The sequence below is a fragment of the Brassica napus genome, chromosome C3 (assembly GCF_020379485.1).
Source record: "Brassica napus cultivar Da-Ae chromosome C3, Da-Ae, whole genome shotgun sequence".
In the NCBI taxonomy this organism is placed as follows: Eukaryota; Viridiplantae; Streptophyta; class Magnoliopsida; order Brassicales; family Brassicaceae; genus Brassica; species Brassica napus.
This window is the reverse complement of record NC_063446.1, coordinates 6,502,274-6,519,470: the sequence shown is the minus strand read 5'-3', so window position 1 is coordinate 6,519,470 and position 17,197 is coordinate 6,502,274. Positions and strand designations below refer to the sequence as shown.

The 17,197-nt window shown below is 40.3% G+C and overlaps 5 protein-coding genes and 1 long non-coding RNA gene across 11 annotated transcripts; 4 read left to right on the top strand and 2 right to left on the bottom strand.

Annotated features, from left to right (window-relative positions):
* The first annotated feature begins 160 nt into the window (after positions 1 to 160).
* Positions 161 to 2,605, top strand: LOC106387166 (26S proteasome regulatory subunit 6B homolog). The gene is made up of 6 exons (XM_013826980.3): positions 161 to 698; positions 872 to 1,102; positions 1,178 to 1,336; positions 1,503 to 1,655; positions 1,817 to 1,900; positions 2,214 to 2,605. The coding sequence occupies exons 1-6, from the start codon at positions 246 to 248 to the stop codon at positions 2,346 to 2,348; spliced, it is 1,215 nt and encodes a 404-aa protein (XP_013682434.1). The 5' UTR covers positions 161 to 245; the 3' UTR covers positions 2,349 to 2,605.
* A 348-nt stretch (positions 2,606 to 2,953) lies between these two features.
* Positions 2,954 to 6,154, top strand: LOC106387165 (probable inactive receptor kinase At5g58300). Of its 2 annotated transcripts, none has more exons than XM_013826978.3 (3): positions 2,954 to 3,336; positions 3,930 to 5,274; positions 5,354 to 6,154. In XM_013826978.3, exons 2-3 carry the CDS (start codon positions 3,948 to 3,950, stop codon positions 5,989 to 5,991), a joined length of 1,965 nt encoding a protein of 654 aa, XP_013682432.2. In that variant the 5' UTR covers positions 2,954 to 3,336; positions 3,930 to 3,947; the 3' UTR covers positions 5,992 to 6,154. The 2 variants fall into 2 exon arrangements, with proteins under 2 accessions (XP_013682432.2, XP_013682431.2); XM_013826977.3 differs by having other exon boundaries at positions 2,957 to 3,336; positions 3,933 to 5,274.
* LOC125584185 lies at positions 5,560 to 7,925 on the bottom strand. Its single transcript, XR_007321176.1, has 2 exons — positions 6,305 to 7,925; positions 5,560 to 6,113 (listed from the first exon to the last, which is right to left on the bottom strand). It is a non-coding gene; the product is annotated as an uncharacterized LOC125584185 (long non-coding RNA).
* A 246-nt stretch (positions 7,926 to 8,171) lies between these two features.
* LOC106387161 (protein NETWORKED 4A-like) lies at positions 8,172 to 10,613 on the top strand. Its single transcript, XM_013826974.3, has 4 exons — positions 8,172 to 8,415; positions 8,568 to 8,612; positions 8,700 to 8,811; positions 8,899 to 10,613. The coding sequence occupies exons 2-4, from the start codon at positions 8,598 to 8,600 to the stop codon at positions 10,269 to 10,271; spliced, it is 1,500 nt and encodes a 499-aa protein (XP_013682428.1). The 5' UTR covers positions 8,172 to 8,415; positions 8,568 to 8,597; the 3' UTR covers positions 10,272 to 10,613.
* Positions 10,362 to 12,946, bottom strand: LOC106387162 (malate dehydrogenase [NADP], chloroplastic-like). The gene is made up of 12 exons (XM_013826975.3): positions 12,663 to 12,946; positions 12,484 to 12,577; positions 12,305 to 12,391; positions 11,884 to 12,221; positions 11,707 to 11,797; positions 11,555 to 11,629; positions 11,372 to 11,473; positions 11,175 to 11,297; positions 11,035 to 11,103; positions 10,893 to 10,961; positions 10,753 to 10,806; positions 10,362 to 10,670 (listed from the first exon to the last, which is right to left on the bottom strand). The coding sequence occupies exons 1-12, from the start codon at positions 12,836 to 12,838 to the stop codon at positions 10,614 to 10,616; spliced, it is 1,335 nt and encodes a 444-aa protein (XP_013682429.1). The 5' UTR covers positions 12,839 to 12,946; the 3' UTR covers positions 10,362 to 10,613.
* A 1,041-nt stretch (positions 12,947 to 13,987) lies between these two features.
* Positions 13,988 to 16,969, top strand: LOC106387160 (probable serine/threonine-protein kinase WNK4). Of its 5 annotated transcripts, none has more exons than XM_048752230.1 (8): positions 13,988 to 14,288; positions 14,418 to 14,463; positions 14,743 to 14,902; positions 14,982 to 15,247; positions 15,329 to 15,552; positions 15,630 to 15,787; positions 15,869 to 16,181; positions 16,262 to 16,969. In XM_048752230.1, exons 3-8 carry the CDS (start codon positions 14,843 to 14,845, stop codon positions 16,828 to 16,830), a joined length of 1,590 nt encoding a protein of 529 aa, XP_048608187.1. In that variant the 5' UTR covers positions 13,988 to 14,288; positions 14,418 to 14,463; positions 14,743 to 14,842; the 3' UTR covers positions 16,831 to 16,969. The 5 variants fall into 5 exon arrangements, with proteins under 5 accessions (XP_048608187.1, XP_048608186.1, XP_048608185.1 ...); XM_048752229.1 differs by having other exon boundaries at positions 13,989 to 14,288; positions 14,695 to 14,902; XM_048752228.1 differs by having other exon boundaries at positions 13,989 to 14,288; positions 14,690 to 14,902.
* The last annotated feature ends 228 nt before the right edge of the window (positions 16,970 to 17,197 follow it).

The following is a 17,197-nucleotide window of genomic DNA, read 5'->3' as shown; positions in this document are numbered from 1 at the left end:
TCACAATAGTAAATTCCTTTTTGAGTTTTGCACAAAAACAAAAAAAAAAAGTAATTCTTTTTTTGAGTAAATGCAAAAAGGAAAAATACTAAGGCCAAAAATGAAAAAATGGAAATTAAAAGGCCCAATATCAAAGCAGTCGGCCTTTTTAAAGAGAGCACAATTTTATTTTATTTGTTCGCAATCAATCTTTTCTTTCTCTCTACTCCATCCAAGAACTCAACTCCACAGATCTCTCTCCGACAATGGCTGCAGCGATGGTTCTCGACCCCAAAGCATCTCCTCCGCTGATGGATCTCTCTACAGCCGACGAGGAAGATCCCTACTCCCGCCTCAAATCGCTCGAACGGCAGCTAGAGTTCACCGACATCCAAGAGGAATACGTGAAAGACGAGCAGAAGAATCTCAAACGCGAGCTCTTGCGCGCTCAAGAAGAGGTCAAACGAATCCAATCCGTGCCCCTAGTGATTGGCCAGTTCATGGAGATGGTCGATCAGAACAACGGCATCGTCGGATCCACCACGGGGTCCAATTACTATGTGAGGATTCTCAGCACCATCAACAGAGAAGACCTGAAGCCTTCTGCTTCCGTGGCCCTTCACCGTCACTCCAACGCCCTTGTTGATGTGTTGCCGCCTGAGGCTGATTCTAGCATCTCTCTTCTCAGTCAATCTGAGAAGCCTGACGTCTCCTACAATGTAAAGTTTCTCTCTTTTCAAGTCTTGATCGCTGATTCTTCTAGATTAGGGTTTGGGTTTTGTTAAAGGTCTTGCCTTTTTGTTGATTAGGGTTTGGGTTTTTGTAAAGGTATTGGCTTTTTGTAGATTAGGATTTGGGTTTTTGAAAAGATGTCGTCTTTCTTTTTTTGTAGGATATTGGAGGATGTGATATACAGAAACAGGAGATTCGGGAGGCTGTTGAGTTGCCACTTACACACCACGAGCTTTACAAGCAGATTGGTATTGACCCTCCACGAGGTGTGTTGCTCTATGGACCCCCTGGGACTGGGAAGACTATGTTGGCTAAGGCTGTTGCTAACCACACAACCGCTGCCTTCATTAGGGTTGTTGGCTCGGAGTTTGTGCAGAAGTACCTCGGCGAGGTATAGGTTTCTTCATTGTTTGAGCTTTTTTATTGGGTGCGTGTACTTGAGGCTTAACTTGCCCTTTAATTGCAGGGACCTCGTATGGTTCGTGATGTCTTCCGTCTTGCCAAGGAGAATGCTCCAGCTATCATATTTATTGATGAGGTTGATGCCATCGCCACTGCTAGGTTCGATGCTCAAACAGGAGCTGATAGGGAAGTTCAGCGTATTCTCATGGAACTTCTTAATCAGGTTAGAACAGTAATTAGAGATGCAACTTGGTATCTTCTTAGGTTGTAATTGATATCTTTTTTTGTAGACTAGTGGACTTAAAAAACTATGACTTGTGATCTATAGTTGGCCTGATGCTTTTTCAGATTGAGCTATGTTCTAACTTGTTTTGTTGAATCTGATGTAGATGGATGGATTTGACCAGACCGTGAATGTCAAGGTCATAATGGCAACCAACAGGGCAGACACTCTTGATCCTGCTCTCTTGCGTCCTGGTAGACTTGATCGTAAGATTGAGTTCCCCCTTCCTGATAGACGTCAAAAGAGGCTTGTTTTCCAGGTTAGTTAACTATTAAATGTACTTGAACGTTGAATGAGCTAGTGAAAAAGATGTGAAGCCAATTTTTTAAAAAAAAGAAAGTTTGCTCTCACTCTTTAAATACAGCACATTTAGGTTTGCTACCGTTTCTGTTTTACTGACTTTCTTTTTTCCTTGTGTAGGTATGCACCGCCAAAATGAACCTCAGCGATGAGGTTGACTTGGAAGACTATGTTTCACGGCCTGATAAAATTAGCGCTGCTGAGGTTAGTTTTTCTTGCTTACTATTCTATGCTTTCCCACTAGAGTTGCCTTTCCGAAGATGTATGTAGCGCCTCCATAGTTTCTAGATCACCACCTAATAATGGCTGTTTTGGGCAATATGCATGGATGTGTTAGTTGAGTCGCCAAGTGTCCTGAATTGAATTATTGAGATTCAAACCTTGACAGTAAGATTGTTTGATTTACTTGATAATGTACATTGAGAATCAAATCTTGACAGTGAGATGGTTTCATTTACTTTAAAGATTATAAATATTTATATAACACACTAATTCGATATTATGTTGAACAATGCAGATAGCAGCAATCTGCCAGGAAGCTGGAATGCATGCGGTGCGTAAGAACAGATATGTGATACTGCCTAAGGACTTCGAGAAGGGTTACCGCTCAAATGTGAAGAAGCCAGACACGGACTTTGAGTTCTACAAGTGAGGAGAAAGCCGAGATGGGAACCAGATTATGCGTGTTGTTAACACTCCAGTGTTTTTTTTTTTTTTATAATATATCTGCATGGATCTGCAGTTTAATGTATGAACTAAGTTGCATCTCTAGTTTATGAAGCTAAAGTTCACATATGTTTTGTGTTTTCTAGCGTCCCGGTCTTTACAGTTCAGTTTATAAGAAAACAGTGGCAGTTTGATTAAATGAACCAAGTTGCATCTCTACAAGCTAACTTGAGATTGTGTTTAGTCTCTTGCCATTTACAGTTTTATCAGTTCAGGACCAGTAAGAGGAAGCACCAGGTAATAATAGTACAAGGTGAAGTGACGAGATAAGTAATAAATGTCCTGTTTCTGATTAAAGAGACAAAAATGTCCATAAGGAGTTGGATCTTGTTTTGGGATTTGGTAGATGATGAGATGACTAGTTTAACTTTTACATAGTATCCGCAATAAAGAATGATGCAAATCGAGAGAAAAAATAGCAATAGGAGTGGTTGGACAGGTTAGGACTATTATTACCATGCTCGAATGATTTCTTTACAAATATAAAAATGTAGGCTTTACTTTGGTAACAAAATTTGCATCTGGCCGACTGTATTTTTCACTTTGCTAACTCTTAAGAATCTCAAGATTGGTCAATCTCTGGATTACTCTCTACTCTAGCGTTTGTTGCGGTCAAAACACATTAGCATGATTTAATCTAAGGACTCACTGTCTTACCCTTAACAAGTACGCTTCTTACTTCACCACTTTATCTCCAACTCTTTCTTTTTCCTTTTCTGCTTCTTCTTCTTCTCTTCGTCTCTACCGCTAGTCCCCACACACATTGCCTTTTCTTCTTTCTTCTCTTTCATCATTTCAAGATTTGAGTTATAGATTGTTCACGCCAGGCATCATTTCTTCCTCCTCTTCCACCTTCATGATTTCATTAACGCCCACAATTTTCTTACTTCATTAGCTTGCATCTCTACTCTCAGGTTTCCCTCTCTCTCTTTTTATTTAGTAAGTTTCTGTAATTTGTCTAGTTGTGGACTTAAACTTCATAGCATCATTTTCTCCAGCTGGTTGGGTAGGAAAGTTTCAAGACTTGACAATCTTAGTTTACTTAGCTTTGTTAGATACATGTTGTTTGTTCAACCAACTCTGGTAAAATTAAGACACTCAAACTCATCTTTATTTACTTACCGACATTGTCCACAAGATGGAGATACCTCTGATTCTTTCTCTATATCTTTGGCGAAAAGGAATTGCTTTTCTCTGCACATCAATTCTTTTTTTGTGTTAAAGTTTGGTTCTTCTAGTTGCTCAAAAAAAAAAAAAAGTTTGGTTCTTTAGCTTTATTCCTTTTGCTTTTTTTTAGTTGGATGCCTCAGTCTCTTATCTTAACCTCCTTGGATTTTTTAATCTCCCAGTGATAAAGATAGGCAATATCATACTTTTTTTAATCTTTAAGAACTTTTAGTGTTGTGGGAGTATCCTAAGGAAGCCTCTTTTCCAGTACTAAGTGTTGCAATATTGGCTTGTGTGGTGAAAATCACTGCTCATCATTTTATATATCTCTCTTTTGAAGCAGGAGGGACAGGAAGTGATGCTGATGATGCAGCTCCATTTCCAGTTTGATGTTGGTCTAGTCTTTACATTGAACTCCTCAAAGAGCTTCTTCTCTGCTTGTCTTGTCTCTTTTTTGTTTGTCACAACTACTTTCTCCTCTTCTGCTCTTGCTGACCTGAACTCAGATAGGCAAGCTCTTCTCTCCTTTGCTGCTTCTGTTCCTCATCTTAGAAGACTCAACTGGAACTCCACTAACCATATCTGCAAATCATGGGTTGGTGTCACTTGCACTCCTGATGGTACTCGAGTCCTCGCTCTCCGCCTTCCTGGTATAGGACTCGTAGGACAAATCCCTCCAGACACACTTGGTAAACTAGAATCACTCAAGACTCTCAGTTTGAGATCAAACCTCCTAGGCGGTAACCTTCCTCCTGATATTCCATCTCTCCCTTCACTGAGTTACCTCTATCTCCAACATAACAACTTCTCCGGCGAGGTTCCTTCCTTTTTGTCTCAGCACCTTGATATCTTAGACCTTTCGTTTAACTCTTTCACCGGGAAGATACCAGAAACTTTACAAAACCAGAAGAAGCTGACAGCGTTGAGCCTCCAGAACAACAAACTATCTGGACCAATACCTGATCTTGATACTTCAAGACTGAGACGTTTAAACTTGAGCAACAATCATCTTAATGGTTCAATACCTTCTGCACTTGGTGGGTTTCCAAGATCATCTTTTACCGGAAACACATTGTTATGTGGACTTCCTCTGCAGCCATGTGCTCGACCTTCCCCTCTGACTCCGCCCATCTCCTCACCTCCATTGCCGCCGTTTCCTCACAAAGAAGGTCTAAAAAAGAAGTCACATGTAAGCACTATCATTATCATTGCAGCTTGTGGGGCTGCCCTTCTGCTGTTAATCACTGCAGTCATCTTATGTTGCTGTAAGAAAAAGGACAAGAGGGAAGACAGCATCGTCAAAGCAAAGACTTTGACTGAGAAAGCAAAGCAAGATTTTGGAAGTGGTGTACAAGAACCTGAGAAGAACAAGCTGGTGTTCTTTGAAGGATGCTCGTATAACTTTGATCTAGAAGATCTGTTGAGGGCATCAGCGGAAGTGCTAGGAAAGGGGAGTTATGGGACAACGTACAAGGCTGTCTTGGAGGAATCCACTACTGTTGTGGTGAAAAGGTTGAAGGAAGTGGCAGCTGGAAAGAAGGAGTTTGAACAGCAGATGGAGATTATAAGCCAAGTAGGGCAACACCCTAGCGTTGTTCCCCTTCGTGCGTACTATTACTCAAAGGATGAGAAGCTTTTGGTTTATGATTATTACTCTTCTGGTAACTTATCATCACTCCTCCACGGTTAGTCCTCTTCCCATCTTTGCTCAATGGTTTAGATTTTACATTGTTTGTGTTCCTTATGGTTTTGATGCTGTGACAGGTAACAGGGGAAGTGGGAGAGAGCCTCTTGACTGGGAGTCCAGAGTGAAAATCATACTCACAGCAGCAAAAGGTGTAGCTCACCTACATGAAGTTGGAGGTCCAAAGTTCAGCCATGGAAACATAAAGGCATCAAACGTAATAATGAAACAGGAGAATGATGTGTGCGTTTCTGACTTTGGGTTGTCTCCTCTGATGTCGGTGCCCATTGCACCAATGAGGGGTGCAGGCTACCGTGCACCGGAAGTAATATTAACAAGGAAACACACGCATAAGTCAGATGTTTACAGTTTTGGTGTACTTATACTCGAGATGCTGACTGGGAAGTCTCCGGTGCAGTCGCCGAGTAGGGAGGACATGGTTGATCTTCCGAGGTGGGTGCAGTCAGTGGTGAGGGAGGAGTGGACAAGCGAGGTGTTTGATGTTGAGCTTATGAAGTTTCAGAACATTGAAGAAGAAATGGTGCAGATGCTGCAGATTGCTATGGCCTGTGTGGCTCATGTGCCTGAGGTGAGACCTAGCATGGATGAGGTGGTTAGGATGATTGAGGAGATAAGAGTTTCAGACTCTTCTGAGACAAGGCCGTCTTCGGATGACAATAGCAAACCCAAGGACTCTAATGTTCAAACCACTCCTTGATTACTCTTCTTCCTCTTTTCTTGTATGTGTTTGAGTTTGCAAGTCTTTTCTGTTGATTGTTTGGAGAACACTCGCCTAAGTAGTAAGACATAGTTGGAGGCAATTGTTGTAGGATCCTTTCTCTGTGTCATAATATATATGAATATGATCCCATTTTATTCAAGTCGCTATCCAAAATGACATGACAGGGGCCAGACGCAGAAGTGTGGAATCATGATATACATGAATGTATGAATGAATGAATGAATGTAAAATTCTTTAAAATTTTATGGTGGCAAAGATCATAATAAAGAGTTTGGTAATAAAAGATTACCTCTATGGTGCTCTCGTTCTCGTTGTAATACTTGTCCCGGACATATTCAGGTTTCATCATCATGCTTGCTGAGAAGGGAAGTCCCACATGGCAGCCGTCATGTTCCCTTCTCCAACGCTATGGCTCACAAAAAATGACCTTTTGGTCAAGGGGAAGTTGGGAGAGGAAGTCACTCAGAGGCTGGTTGTAGTCATCAAGAGGGGAGACGGTGTTTGGATCAATTTGGTTGATCCCATCGCCCTTGAGGTCAATGGAGGTGGCCTTATGTCCATTCTCCTTCAGTGAATAGGCGAGTTTGTACCAATTCTCCTTCAGTGAATAGGCGAGTTTGTACCAACATCATCCTCCATGGCCTGCACCGTGCACAAACACAAAAATGCTGCTCATTCAGCTTCAAATCTTCTTCTCATACATCAAGTATTTTTTCCCTACGGTTATCTTTTGTAGCTAGGTAATATTTCTATATATGGCTGTAATGTGTTTGTCATCATGTCAATTTGTCTTTATTTAAAGAACGATTGCGAAATGCAGTTTTCTCCAAACTCACAACGATCATCACATTCTTCTCTACCGTACAATGTTTTACATTATACGTATCAGTAAGTTAGCACTCTCCTCTTGAATTCTTGATATGTGGTGGTCAGAATATGTTTCAATAAAAGTTATATGATACTTACAATGATTAATACAATAAGATTTGCAAGATTTGAGTCAAACAAAAGGGAAGACTTGCAAGATAATGTTCTCTATTTACATCAGCTAATTTCAATAAACTATATCTAAGTCTACCAGTTTTCTTAAATTTTACATGTAAGTAAATAAATAAATTAAAAATATTTAGTAATCACTAAGCAATTACATTTGCTTTTAAGTATTTTGTTGAGGATTTTGATGAGTTGTGCCTGTCAGCAAATCATAAATAAATTATTTAAATTATAAAATAGATAGATTTTTAATGCATAAAAATCTCAAGTGAAATGAAAAGCTAAGGAAGTGGAGAGCCACAAAACAACATTTTACATTTGTGTTGGCTGGCCTTTTGAGTCTTAAGACACAAAGATAACGCGTTTACTCCCCTAAATTCTGAACAAGTCTTCCCATTCAAATTACACATTTTTAAAAAGAAAAAAGTCCTGATTTTAGACCCAAAAATATTAGGAAAAGGCAATTTAAAATATTTAATGCCTGCAAAAATGATATCCTGACTGTGTGATGACCTTCAAGAATGTGTTTATGGCAACATAATAATAATAGACGTAGAGGAAATAGTCTTGGATGACCATTAATTGTATGAATAGTCGGTTTGATTAGTGGGAGAGTGGTCAAATGACAACGGACAACCTCTTAATCTCTCGTTAGGTATTTTATCCATTAAATTTGATTTGATTTGTTTCGATCCGATCCAAAAAATCCGTTAAATTAGAAGTGAATATCTGCTCCGCTCCGACTTTTATTCAAATAGATGTATATTTGCAATTTAATATAGAGTCTTCAATGTGTAATTTTACATAATTATTATTTAACATATAATTTTATTTATAAAATTACTTATAAAATATATTAAATTAAGAAATAAATGTAAAATCTTTATGAAAACTAAAAAAATTCTAAAATTTTGTGTTTTATTTTAAAAATATATGAAACATATAGTTTCGCTAATTTAACTTTTATTTTATATTATATAAAATATATATTTTTGAAAACAAATTTAAAATATTAATTAAAGTTGATGAGATATCCGTAAAAAATTCACAAATATTCATAACTTTTTTGGATATCCGGATCTCCGAAGCAAATCAAATAAAAAATCAGATATCCGTTGAATAGGAAGCAAATCATAAATATAATCCGCTTCGTGCCCATTCCTAATGCCTATTATAAACCTCATATATCTCCACATGGGCACTGTGGAATTGGTTTTTACATATTTAATAACATAAAGATCACAGAGAGACAAAACCAAACATTTGGCCACGTTGAGATTGCTAAGTACTAGTTCCGTAATATCTGTTTGTCTTAAGTGTATAAAATCTTTTGATCTAAAAAACTTTTTGCATCTTCCTCTGCTTTCTCCTTGCAACCCTTTTACATCTTCTTCTACTTCTTGTCAGGTTCTCTTCTTTTCTTGTCCTTTTCCGTGTATAGATATTTCGAATTGTCATGATTCTGACAAAGTCTGACACACCAAATCTGTATTATTTGTCTTCTTTTTTTCTTTTTGTCTTTTTCCATTGTCTCATGATTGTCTCTTGTGTGTTTCCAGCTTTGCATAGGGTCCATCGACTTTGCAACCATGGATTATGATCTGGTAACATCCAAAAACAAAAAGAAAGAAACGTTTTGTCTTTTTTATACCAATCCTCATACAGTCATTCTTGATTCTGGGTCTTGCTAGGTTCGTTCCAAGAAGAGTATCAAGCGAGCAGAGTCCACAAAATCACATCTCTGGTGGTGGGATAGTCATGTAGGCCTCAAAAACTCCAAATGGCTCGAGAATAATCTCGATGGTGAGTACTAGTCAGTCCATCTCATTGTGTCTTTAGAGTGGTTGGATAGTCTTTTCATAATGAATGTTATTTTGTGGTTGTGATCAGAGATGGACATGAGCGTGAAACGGATGGTGAAGTTGATAGAAGAAGATGCAGATTCATTTGCCAAGAAGGCAGAGATGTATTACCAAAAGAGACCTGAGCTTATTAGCCTTGTCGATGAGTTTCACCGTATGTACCGTTCTCTAGCCGAGCGTTACGAGAACATCACCGGAGAGTTGAGAAAAAGCTCCCCATCAGAGCTTCTTCAGTCACAAGGCTCAGGCTTCTCTGACGTCTCCTCCTCTGACCTCACCACTGAGGTTAATAGGTTAGGACGTCCTCCTTCCCGTCGTGCTCCTGGTTTTGAATACTTCCTTGGCTCTGGTGGACTTCCCTCTGATGATTCTGCTTCTGTTACAGACTCTGAACTCGAATCAGATGATTCTTCTGTGATTAATTGCTCTGGTTATGTGAGAGTTGCCTCTGACTTTCAGTCTTTGAGCAAAAAGGTCGCTGATCTTGATCTTCCCGCTAAACTTGCTGCTTGTGAGCAAGAACTGAGAGATGCAAACGACAAGATACAGAGCTCAGAGGACCAAATCTTTATGTTAAAGAGTCAGCTCGCTAGATACTTGCCATCAGAGTTGGATGATGAAGAGCCAGCAGCAGCAGCTTCTACACAAGACATGGACGTTGAGACTTTGTCTGAAGAGCTGAGAGTTACAAGCCTGAGGCTTAGGGAGGCAGAAAAAGAAAACAGCAACATGAGAAAAGAAGTTGAGAAGCTCAAGAGCCTGCAAAGCCTGCTTGACTCGGCGCAGAAAGAAACTGCTGCGTGGAAAAGCAAGTCTAGTGCAGATAGAAGAGAGGTGGTGAAGGTGCTTGATAGAGTCTCCATGTTGAAGTCTAGCTTAGCAGGTAGAGATCATGAGATCAGGGATCTAAAGACAGCTTTGTCTGACGCAGAAGAGAAGATATTCCCAGAGAAGGCGCAGGTCAAAGCCGAGATATCAAAGCTCTTGGAGGAAAAAACACACCGCGATGAGCAGTTCAAGGAGCTGGAAGCCCATGTGAGTTATCTCGAAGAAGAGATAAGAAGAGTGGCCAGTGAGAAAATGGAAGAGGAGGAAAGAATGAAGGGAGAAATCGAGGTGCTGGCAATGGAGAAGGCAGAGAAAGAGAGATGCATAGAGACATTAACCAAAAGAGTGAGTGAGATAGAGTCAGAGATGAGTCGGCTTGGAGATGAAATGAAACAAAAAGACAGTAGGAGAATAGAGATGGAGAAGGAGCTAGAGGAAGTAGCAGAAGAGAAGAGGGAAGTGATAAGACAACTCTGTTTCTCACTGGACTACTGCAAAGACGAGTGCAAGAGACTACGTGATGCCTTTTCAGGGGATCAACCAATAAGACCATCCTCCATTCTTGCTTCTTGATTCTGATGTATAGCAAATATATATATACTCTTTGTAACTTTGTTTTTGTATTATCTTAGCTGTTTTGGTTTTGTTTTGGCACAAAAAGGATTTTGTTTTTGACATCAAATATGCATTCTCTAGTCTGTGTTCTGAAACTCAAATAAGCAGTGGACATCCAAGTGTTTACACTTTACAGACACTATTGTATAACATGAGTTGGGTCCATTGCTCAAGTAAACTCACATACATGTATAAATAAAAGTGTGAAGAGTTTCATCCACTTATTCCGACCAATCAACATGTATAGCTAACAACCCAGAAGAGAGCGCTTACTTGAGATGCTCAACGCCTTCACCAAAATCAAACTTCACCAGGAAGCATAGTATCTACTGGACCAAGATCACAGAAGGCAATGCCCTGAAACATACATCCATGAAGCAACTAAAAGTTAGCTTCTATTCAAAATCGTTTTAATTGAATAGACAAGACAGATACATACATCTCCAGTGAGGTGTGCAACACATTTCTTCTCAGCCAAGAGTTCCGCTTCCGACTGCAATGTTTTCATGTCTCAGTTTAACTTCTAGCATCTAGACACAAAACCTTCAAAAAGACTTATCTCTGAGAAGGCAATAATACCTTGGCGATTCGGTTGCGTAGGTAGTCATCAATTTCTACATCCTTGACAAGCTCATAATCTCCATCTCCCTAGAAAAAAAAACACAACTTTGAGACTTACCACTAGAGAAAAGCTTTTCATGTATTAAGGACAGAACATAACCTTTGACCGGCATGGCATGCTGAAGACGAGGTCCTCTGCAATACCATAAGGATTTCCATTTGTGTACACCTAAAAACATTACATTATCAAAGTCTGAACCAACATAAGTTTACTAAAATGCGTGTAAAAGAAGATGGTACCCCAGTGGAAAACCAGTCGCCCTCAGGAGTAGGAGTTACAAGAGACTTTATGGCATCAACAATGGAAACAGCTGTAGAAGCAGCAGAAGATCGACCCCATTTCTGAATTAGTAAGCCACCTCTCTGCAAAAACAAACACAATAGTGTTATCTCCCATTGCATATATCATCACAATATCAGAGGAAACGCCATGTTACCTTCTGCACACTCTCAGTGAATCCCTCTTCTAACCATTTGTGATCTGTGATAACCTCCTTCACTGGGAGGCCATTGATTCTGGCATTTAAGAAGTCTGGCACCTGATTCACCTCTAAAAGATAAGAGAAACATCCCAAAATGTAGAGAAACAACAAATGACAGTAGAGCAAGCTAAGGCAAACCTGAGTCGTGGAGTGATTCCCCCATATGGTCATGTTAGAGACTTTGTCGTAGAAGACTCCAGCTTTAAGAGCAAGCTGCAAAATTAAATTATCAATCATATGTTATTAAGAAATTCATATGATCACATACATGTATGTGTGAAATGTGGTACCTGGCACTTGGCTCGGTTCTCGTCCAACCTCGTGAGGGCATGGAAGTTCTTTGCAGGAATGTTTGGAGCATTTTTAAGACAAATCAATGCGCTGATCAGACAAATCAAAGCATACTTAAGATGTTGAGCAATGATTAAGATATGAAGAGTGGTGAATTTTAAGGAATGTTAACTTACTTGGTGTTGCATGGATTCCCCACTACAAGAACCTTGACATTAGGAGAAGCAACTGCGTTAAGAGCTTTCCCTTGCTCAGCAAATATCTGTCCATTAATGTCCAACAAAGCAGCACGTTCCATTCCAGGTCCTCGAGGCTTTGCACCAATCAGAAGAGCCCAGTCCACATCTTGGAACACTTCATACGGATCCGTTCCTATATCAACTTCTCTCAACAAAGGGAACAAGGAATCCTCCAGCTCCATTGCAACACCTTCTAGAGCTTGGATTGATCTCTCTGATCCAAGCAGTTTCAAAGCAATGGGTTGGTCTGGTCCAAACACTGAACCTGAAGCAAGCTACATAGAGAAAAACCAAGTTGGCATAAGATAAGACCAAATGGTTGTTAAGTAAAGTAATCATATCTAAAGGAAGGACTTACTTTGAAGAGAAGGTGGTTTGAAATCATGCCTGCAGCACCTGAAACTGCGACATTGATCATCTTCTTCCATGATTTCGTCTCCTCTTCCTGCAAACACACACGTTTTGTTAACTCAAAATCAAAGAACAAACAGTTGCAGAGGTTGAAACTTTACAAAACAGAGAGAAAGTAAAGATTACAGCTTTAAGGTCATAGGTGAGACAGAACACTCCATAACACTCTTTCTTCGTCTTCACAGACCCATTTTCTTGAACCGCGACGGGTGCTTGGTTACTTTCATCATCATAGATTCAAAAACAAGCATCTGATCAGATAAAGGTTGAAATTTTAATAGAGATACTAGCGTGAAGAGACTTACTTCTGAGAAACAGAGCAAGAGATTTTGGAGATGGAAGTTGCGTGGAGAGGTGGAGGAAGAAGATGAAGATGGCGAAACTGGTTTGAGAGATGCAGCTTGGAGGAGAGGCGAAGCTGAGACGAAGAGCGGAGGAAAGGCGACGTCGTTTTGGGGGTTGTGAGGTCTGACATGGCCATTATTGCACAGACACAAGCTGTGAAAGTGAGAACTGTTACGGAACTATGGAGACAGAGAGAGAGAGAGAGAGAGAGCGCGCGCCAAGACAGAGAGGATTAGAGAATCTGTGGATAAGGCTCAGGTAACGACACTTGTCAATTATCTGCCAATCCACATTGACTATCTTCTTTGACTTTAGGCCCATGTTAAGGCCCATTAAAAATATCAGGTGAGTTCGGTTATTTACGATACAACCGGATTTTAACAAGTAGATCAGAACCGGATTCTAAACAATTCGGTTCTTTGGATATAATCGAACCGATCTAAACCGGAAATGTACCAATTATTACCTGATCCATAATTCTAGATTAAACCGCTAATCGGAGCTATTCGTCTTCTCCGGCCAAATTGCAAAATTTCATCGGCGGGAATCTAGCGAAAGGGTTAATTTTGTTCGCTGAAGCTTAGAAAATGGAGGTTATCGACAAATTTGTCGCTGACATGTTCATTCGTCGTCAACACAATCCTAGAGTTTTCCCCTACGTACTAACCTGCTTTCGTCGCTGAAATTTGGTGACCCGTGAGCTCTTGAGTATCCTGAGCTCTATCAGCGGATTCGTGAGGCTACAGTCAGGTACAAACAAGATCATCTCTTGACTAACTCAGCTTGTCAAAGAGCAATGGGGGCACTACTTGAGAGTTCCTTTTCTTGAATCAGTCGCCTGGAGGTGTTTTCTTAAGCGAATGGCTGAGACCAACGTCGAGAGCGATAGAGAAGATCCAAATGCTGTTGATGTATAAAGCACGAGGCGTTTGGAGAGTGACATCAGAAGAAGTGGAAGCTCTGAGGGAAGGAGTTAAAAAAGTATATTCAAACACTCTTTGCCAAGTCCCGTACGTGCTCTACTATCAACTGCTCAATACCTTAATATGTTAGTAGCATTTGCATTTTGCTGTTGTGAAAATATATAAAGAATTGCAAAACCCTGCAGGGTGAGCACGTCCTTTTCTAACCTGAATTAATTAATATGTTAAGTGTGAGTGATATAAAAGGTTGTTGGGGGAACTTAGTTCGGTAGAGGTAGCCTCTTTTAAAAGATAAATGGGTTTTGAATTGATGTGGGGTGAATGGTAGTCAATGTCAAACTTATACGGCTTTTCTTGTTTAGGATTATATTCCAACCTTATCTTCATTTTTATTCTCTCTCTCTCTCCTTCCTTTTCTACGTGTCAAGTAACATCTAGTTGACAACAAAACAGTAGTCAAATATGCGTAACATATCCATTTACATCTATGTTGTTGCCTGTTAGCATTCGGACCCTCCTTAGGCACAAAGCTAAGATCATGAACATATATATGTATTGGCTACTGCATATTTGTTATGTGTTGCGAGTTTATTACAGAACCATGAACTCCTTGAGAGCTAAAGGAAGTCGTCGCCACCAACAACAAAAAGCAAATCTTCAATGGTGATGTCACTATCTCTTCTATTCTCGCCGGGTTCCCCACTTCTGTTCTGACTTTTCCTCTGTTTTGTCGTTTTTTCTTTGTTATTTTGGATTCTTCTGTCCACCAATATAATAGTTGGAATCGTGCAGTTTCCCGAAGCAACAAAACTCTTTCCTCCCAAGTCTTGCATTTCCAGTAAGTTACAGTTTCTCAAGTCTCATCCTCTTTGCTATTATGTTTGTGGCTCACAAAATAAAACAGGGCATATTCTCTTACCGTTTAGCTTACTTACCCATTTGTGTTTACAAAATGATGTGGTTTGAGTGTCTTTGACTGGCAACTAAGGTTTGTCAAAGTTTTGAATATTGTATATTTTACAATTTGGGTCAATAAAGATAATGATCTTCTGAAAAAAAAAAAGTTCAGGCCAAAGACTGTTCAACATATATTATCTGCTGACGCTTCTTTATGAAGTACAAGTAGAAGAAGAAGTACGTAGGAAGAGTTTTGGCCGCCAGAGTTATCTCGTCCTCTCAAAAATATTCCTGGGATCATAAATCTATCTTTGTCAACCATGAACACGCATCAAGTTCCAGAGTATGTTGAAACCGATCCCACTGGACGCTACGGACGTGTAAGTAGGAAGAGACAAGAGTCTATGTTCACGAACCAAACCACTTTGTAACACTTATCTTTTTTTAATGTTGGAACAGTTTGAAGAAGTTCTTGGAAGGGGAGCGATGAAGACAGTGTACAAAGCAATCGACGAGATGCTGGGAATAGAAGTAGCGTGGAGCCAGGTGCAGCTAAAAGAGGTTCTCCGTTCCTCTGTTGATATACAGAGGCTCTACTCCGAGGTTCATCTTCTCAGCACTCTAAACCACAAATCTATCATTCGTTTCTACACTTCCTGGATCGATGTTCGTTCACACACTCTCAACTTCATCACCGAGTTGTTCACTTCTGGGACCCTCCGACAGTAATATTCTCTTACACTGTTTCTTCTAAAACGATTACTCAAACTTTTCTTTTTATGAACATGTCCTTTTTTCCTGTGTAGATACAAAAACAAGTACTTGCGGATAGATATCCGAGCAATCAAGTCCTGGGCTCGGCAGATCTTGGAAGGGCTTGTTTATCTCCACGGCCACGACCCTCCTGTTATCCACAGAGACCTTAAGTGTGATAACATCTTTGTTAATGGACATCTTGGACAAGTCAAAATAGGCGATCTTGGTCTTGCAAGAATGCTCCGGGACTGCCACGCTGCCACTAGTGTCATCGGTATGTAGCAAAAAATTGTTTGTTCTCACTTGTCCAGATTGTTTGCTCTAGACAACTTTGTGCTTCTCTTTGCGTAGGCACTCCCGAGTTCATGGCTCCAGAACTATACGAGGAGAACTATAACGAGCTCATTGACGTTTATTCCTTTGGTATGTGCTTTTTGGAGATGATCACCTCTGAGTTCCCGTATAGTGAGTGCAACAATCCAGCGCAGATTTACAAGAAAGTTGTTGCGGTATGTCTTTCGATCTGTGAGCATATGGATGAAGCTATCAGTTGAATCAGGCATAAGCTTTGTAATGTTTTTTCTTTCCAGGGGAAGCTACCAGGAGCCTTTTACAGAGTTGGAGACATAGAGGCACAGAGGTTCATTGGGAAATGCCTGGTGCCTGCCTCAAAGAGAGTGTCAGCAAGAGAGCTATTGCAAGATCCATTTCTCGCGTCTGACGAGTCCTGGATGGTGTACGCTAGAGGTGCTGAGAATCTGAAGCCTTTCTTGAACGAGAATGAAATGAAAAGACTGAAGTTGAAAGATGATGAGTTAGGAAGGAGCCGTATGACCATCACCGGGAAGCTGAACGCTGAAGATAACACAATCTTTCTGAACGTACTAATCGCAGATGAAAATGGTAAAAGGAACTTAGTTGATTAAGCTGATCATATCTTGTTATGGTTAGGTCACATAACTGTTTCTTTTTTGTTTGTTCAGGTAAGGCAAAGAAAGTTTCTTTTCCCTTTGACATCATGAATGATACTTCTATTGATGTTGCCAAGGAGATGGTAAAAGAACTCGAGATCACAGATTGGGAGCCAGTCCAGATTGCTAAAATGATTGATGGAGAGATCTCTTCTTTGGTGCCTGGTTGGAGGTACGAGGAGGGAGATGCTCATGATGAGACGAATTCTCAGAGTTCTTCCAATTCAGGGTCCTATTCCAACGTCAACTACATATCTGTTGATGAGCACAGCTCCCAACCTTCTGCTAAGACCAGAACTCACAACGTGACGAGGTTCTGCCCCGAAGAAAGCTCTCATCTACATTCAGGACGCGCCAACGTATGTGCAGCTTCCAGTTCAAGTAACTGGAGACTGGCATCAGACAATCGCGCACTTACAAGGAACCGCTCACTTGTAGACGTGCAGAGGAAGTCACTGCAGCGGTCGCTGGTGGAAGAGGGTAGGAAGAGAAGGTTGTTCAAAACTGTTGGAGACGTCGAAAACGTTGGGTTTCAGTCTCCTTATGCTGTTTCGAGGAGGCCACTGAGCTCAAGGCGCTAAGCTTCTCCCATATTTTGAACATACTGTAGATTTGTATTCATGTAAAATCTATAGTGTAATGTGAACATACTGTAGATTTGAACATACGGCTTATGTTTCCATGTAATAACAAAGGGGCTTATTTACTTCAGACCGTCAATTTCTTCGGTCTTGGTTAGAAAGTCTGCCTTGTTGGTTTGCCAGGCTATGGCTTCGTCTTTGCAAAAAGATGAAGTTAAGGAAGCTTGGAAAGATCTAGTGAGCATCTGCCTTTGACTATAATTTCAACTTATAGTGCTGATTTTCTGTGCTCACTTTTGTTTCTTACTAAGCAGGTCAGTGGTTCCTATGTGTTTAACATTGATCAATGCAGGTAGAATCTTAAATG

Excerpts from the sequence above, each read along its gene's own strand:
- LOC106387166 (XM_013826980.3), top strand. The coding sequence starts at position 246 with ATGGCTGCAGCGATGGTTCTCGACCCCAAAGCATCTCCTCCGCTGATG. Across the intron at positions 699-871 it reads AGCCTGACGTCTCCTACAAT|GATATTGGAGGATGTGATAT; the intron begins GTAAAGTTTCTC and ends CTTTTTTTGTAG. Across the intron at positions 1,656-1,816 it reads AAAAGAGGCTTGTTTTCCAG|GTATGCACCGCCAAAATGAA; the intron begins GTTAGTTAACTA and ends TTCCTTGTGTAG.
- LOC106387165 (XM_013826978.3), top strand. The coding sequence starts at position 3,948 with ATGCTGATGATGCAGCTCCATTTCCAGTTTGATGTTGGTCTAGTCTTT. Across the intron at positions 5,275-5,353 it reads CTTATCATCACTCCTCCACG|GTAACAGGGGAAGTGGGAGA; the intron begins GTTAGTCCTCTT and ends ATGCTGTGACAG.
- LOC106387161 (XM_013826974.3), top strand. Across the intron at positions 8,812-8,898 it reads GCTCGAGAATAATCTCGATG|AGATGGACATGAGCGTGAAA; the intron begins GTGAGTACTAGT and ends GGTTGTGATCAG.
- LOC106387162 (XM_013826975.3), bottom strand. The coding sequence starts at position 12,838 with ATGGCCATGTCAGACCTCACAACCCCCAAAACGACGTCGCCTTTCCTC. Across the intron at positions 11,630-11,706 it reads AGAACCGAGCCAAGTGCCAG|CTTGCTCTTAAAGCTGGAGT; the intron begins GTACCACATTTC and ends TTAATTTTGCAG. Across the intron at positions 11,474-11,554 it reads GGAATCACTCCACGACTCAG|GTGCCAGACTTCTTAAATGC; the intron begins GTTTGCCTTAGC and ends GAGGTGAATCAG.
- LOC106387160 (XM_048752230.1), top strand. The coding sequence starts at position 14,843 with ATGAACACGCATCAAGTTCCAGAGTATGTTGAAACCGATCCCACTGGA. Across the intron at positions 15,553-15,629 it reads CGCTGCCACTAGTGTCATCG|GCACTCCCGAGTTCATGGCT; the intron begins GTATGTAGCAAA and ends CTCTTTGCGTAG. Across the intron at positions 16,182-16,261 it reads ACTAATCGCAGATGAAAATG|GTAAGGCAAAGAAAGTTTCT; the intron begins GTAAAAGGAACT and ends TTGTTTGTTCAG.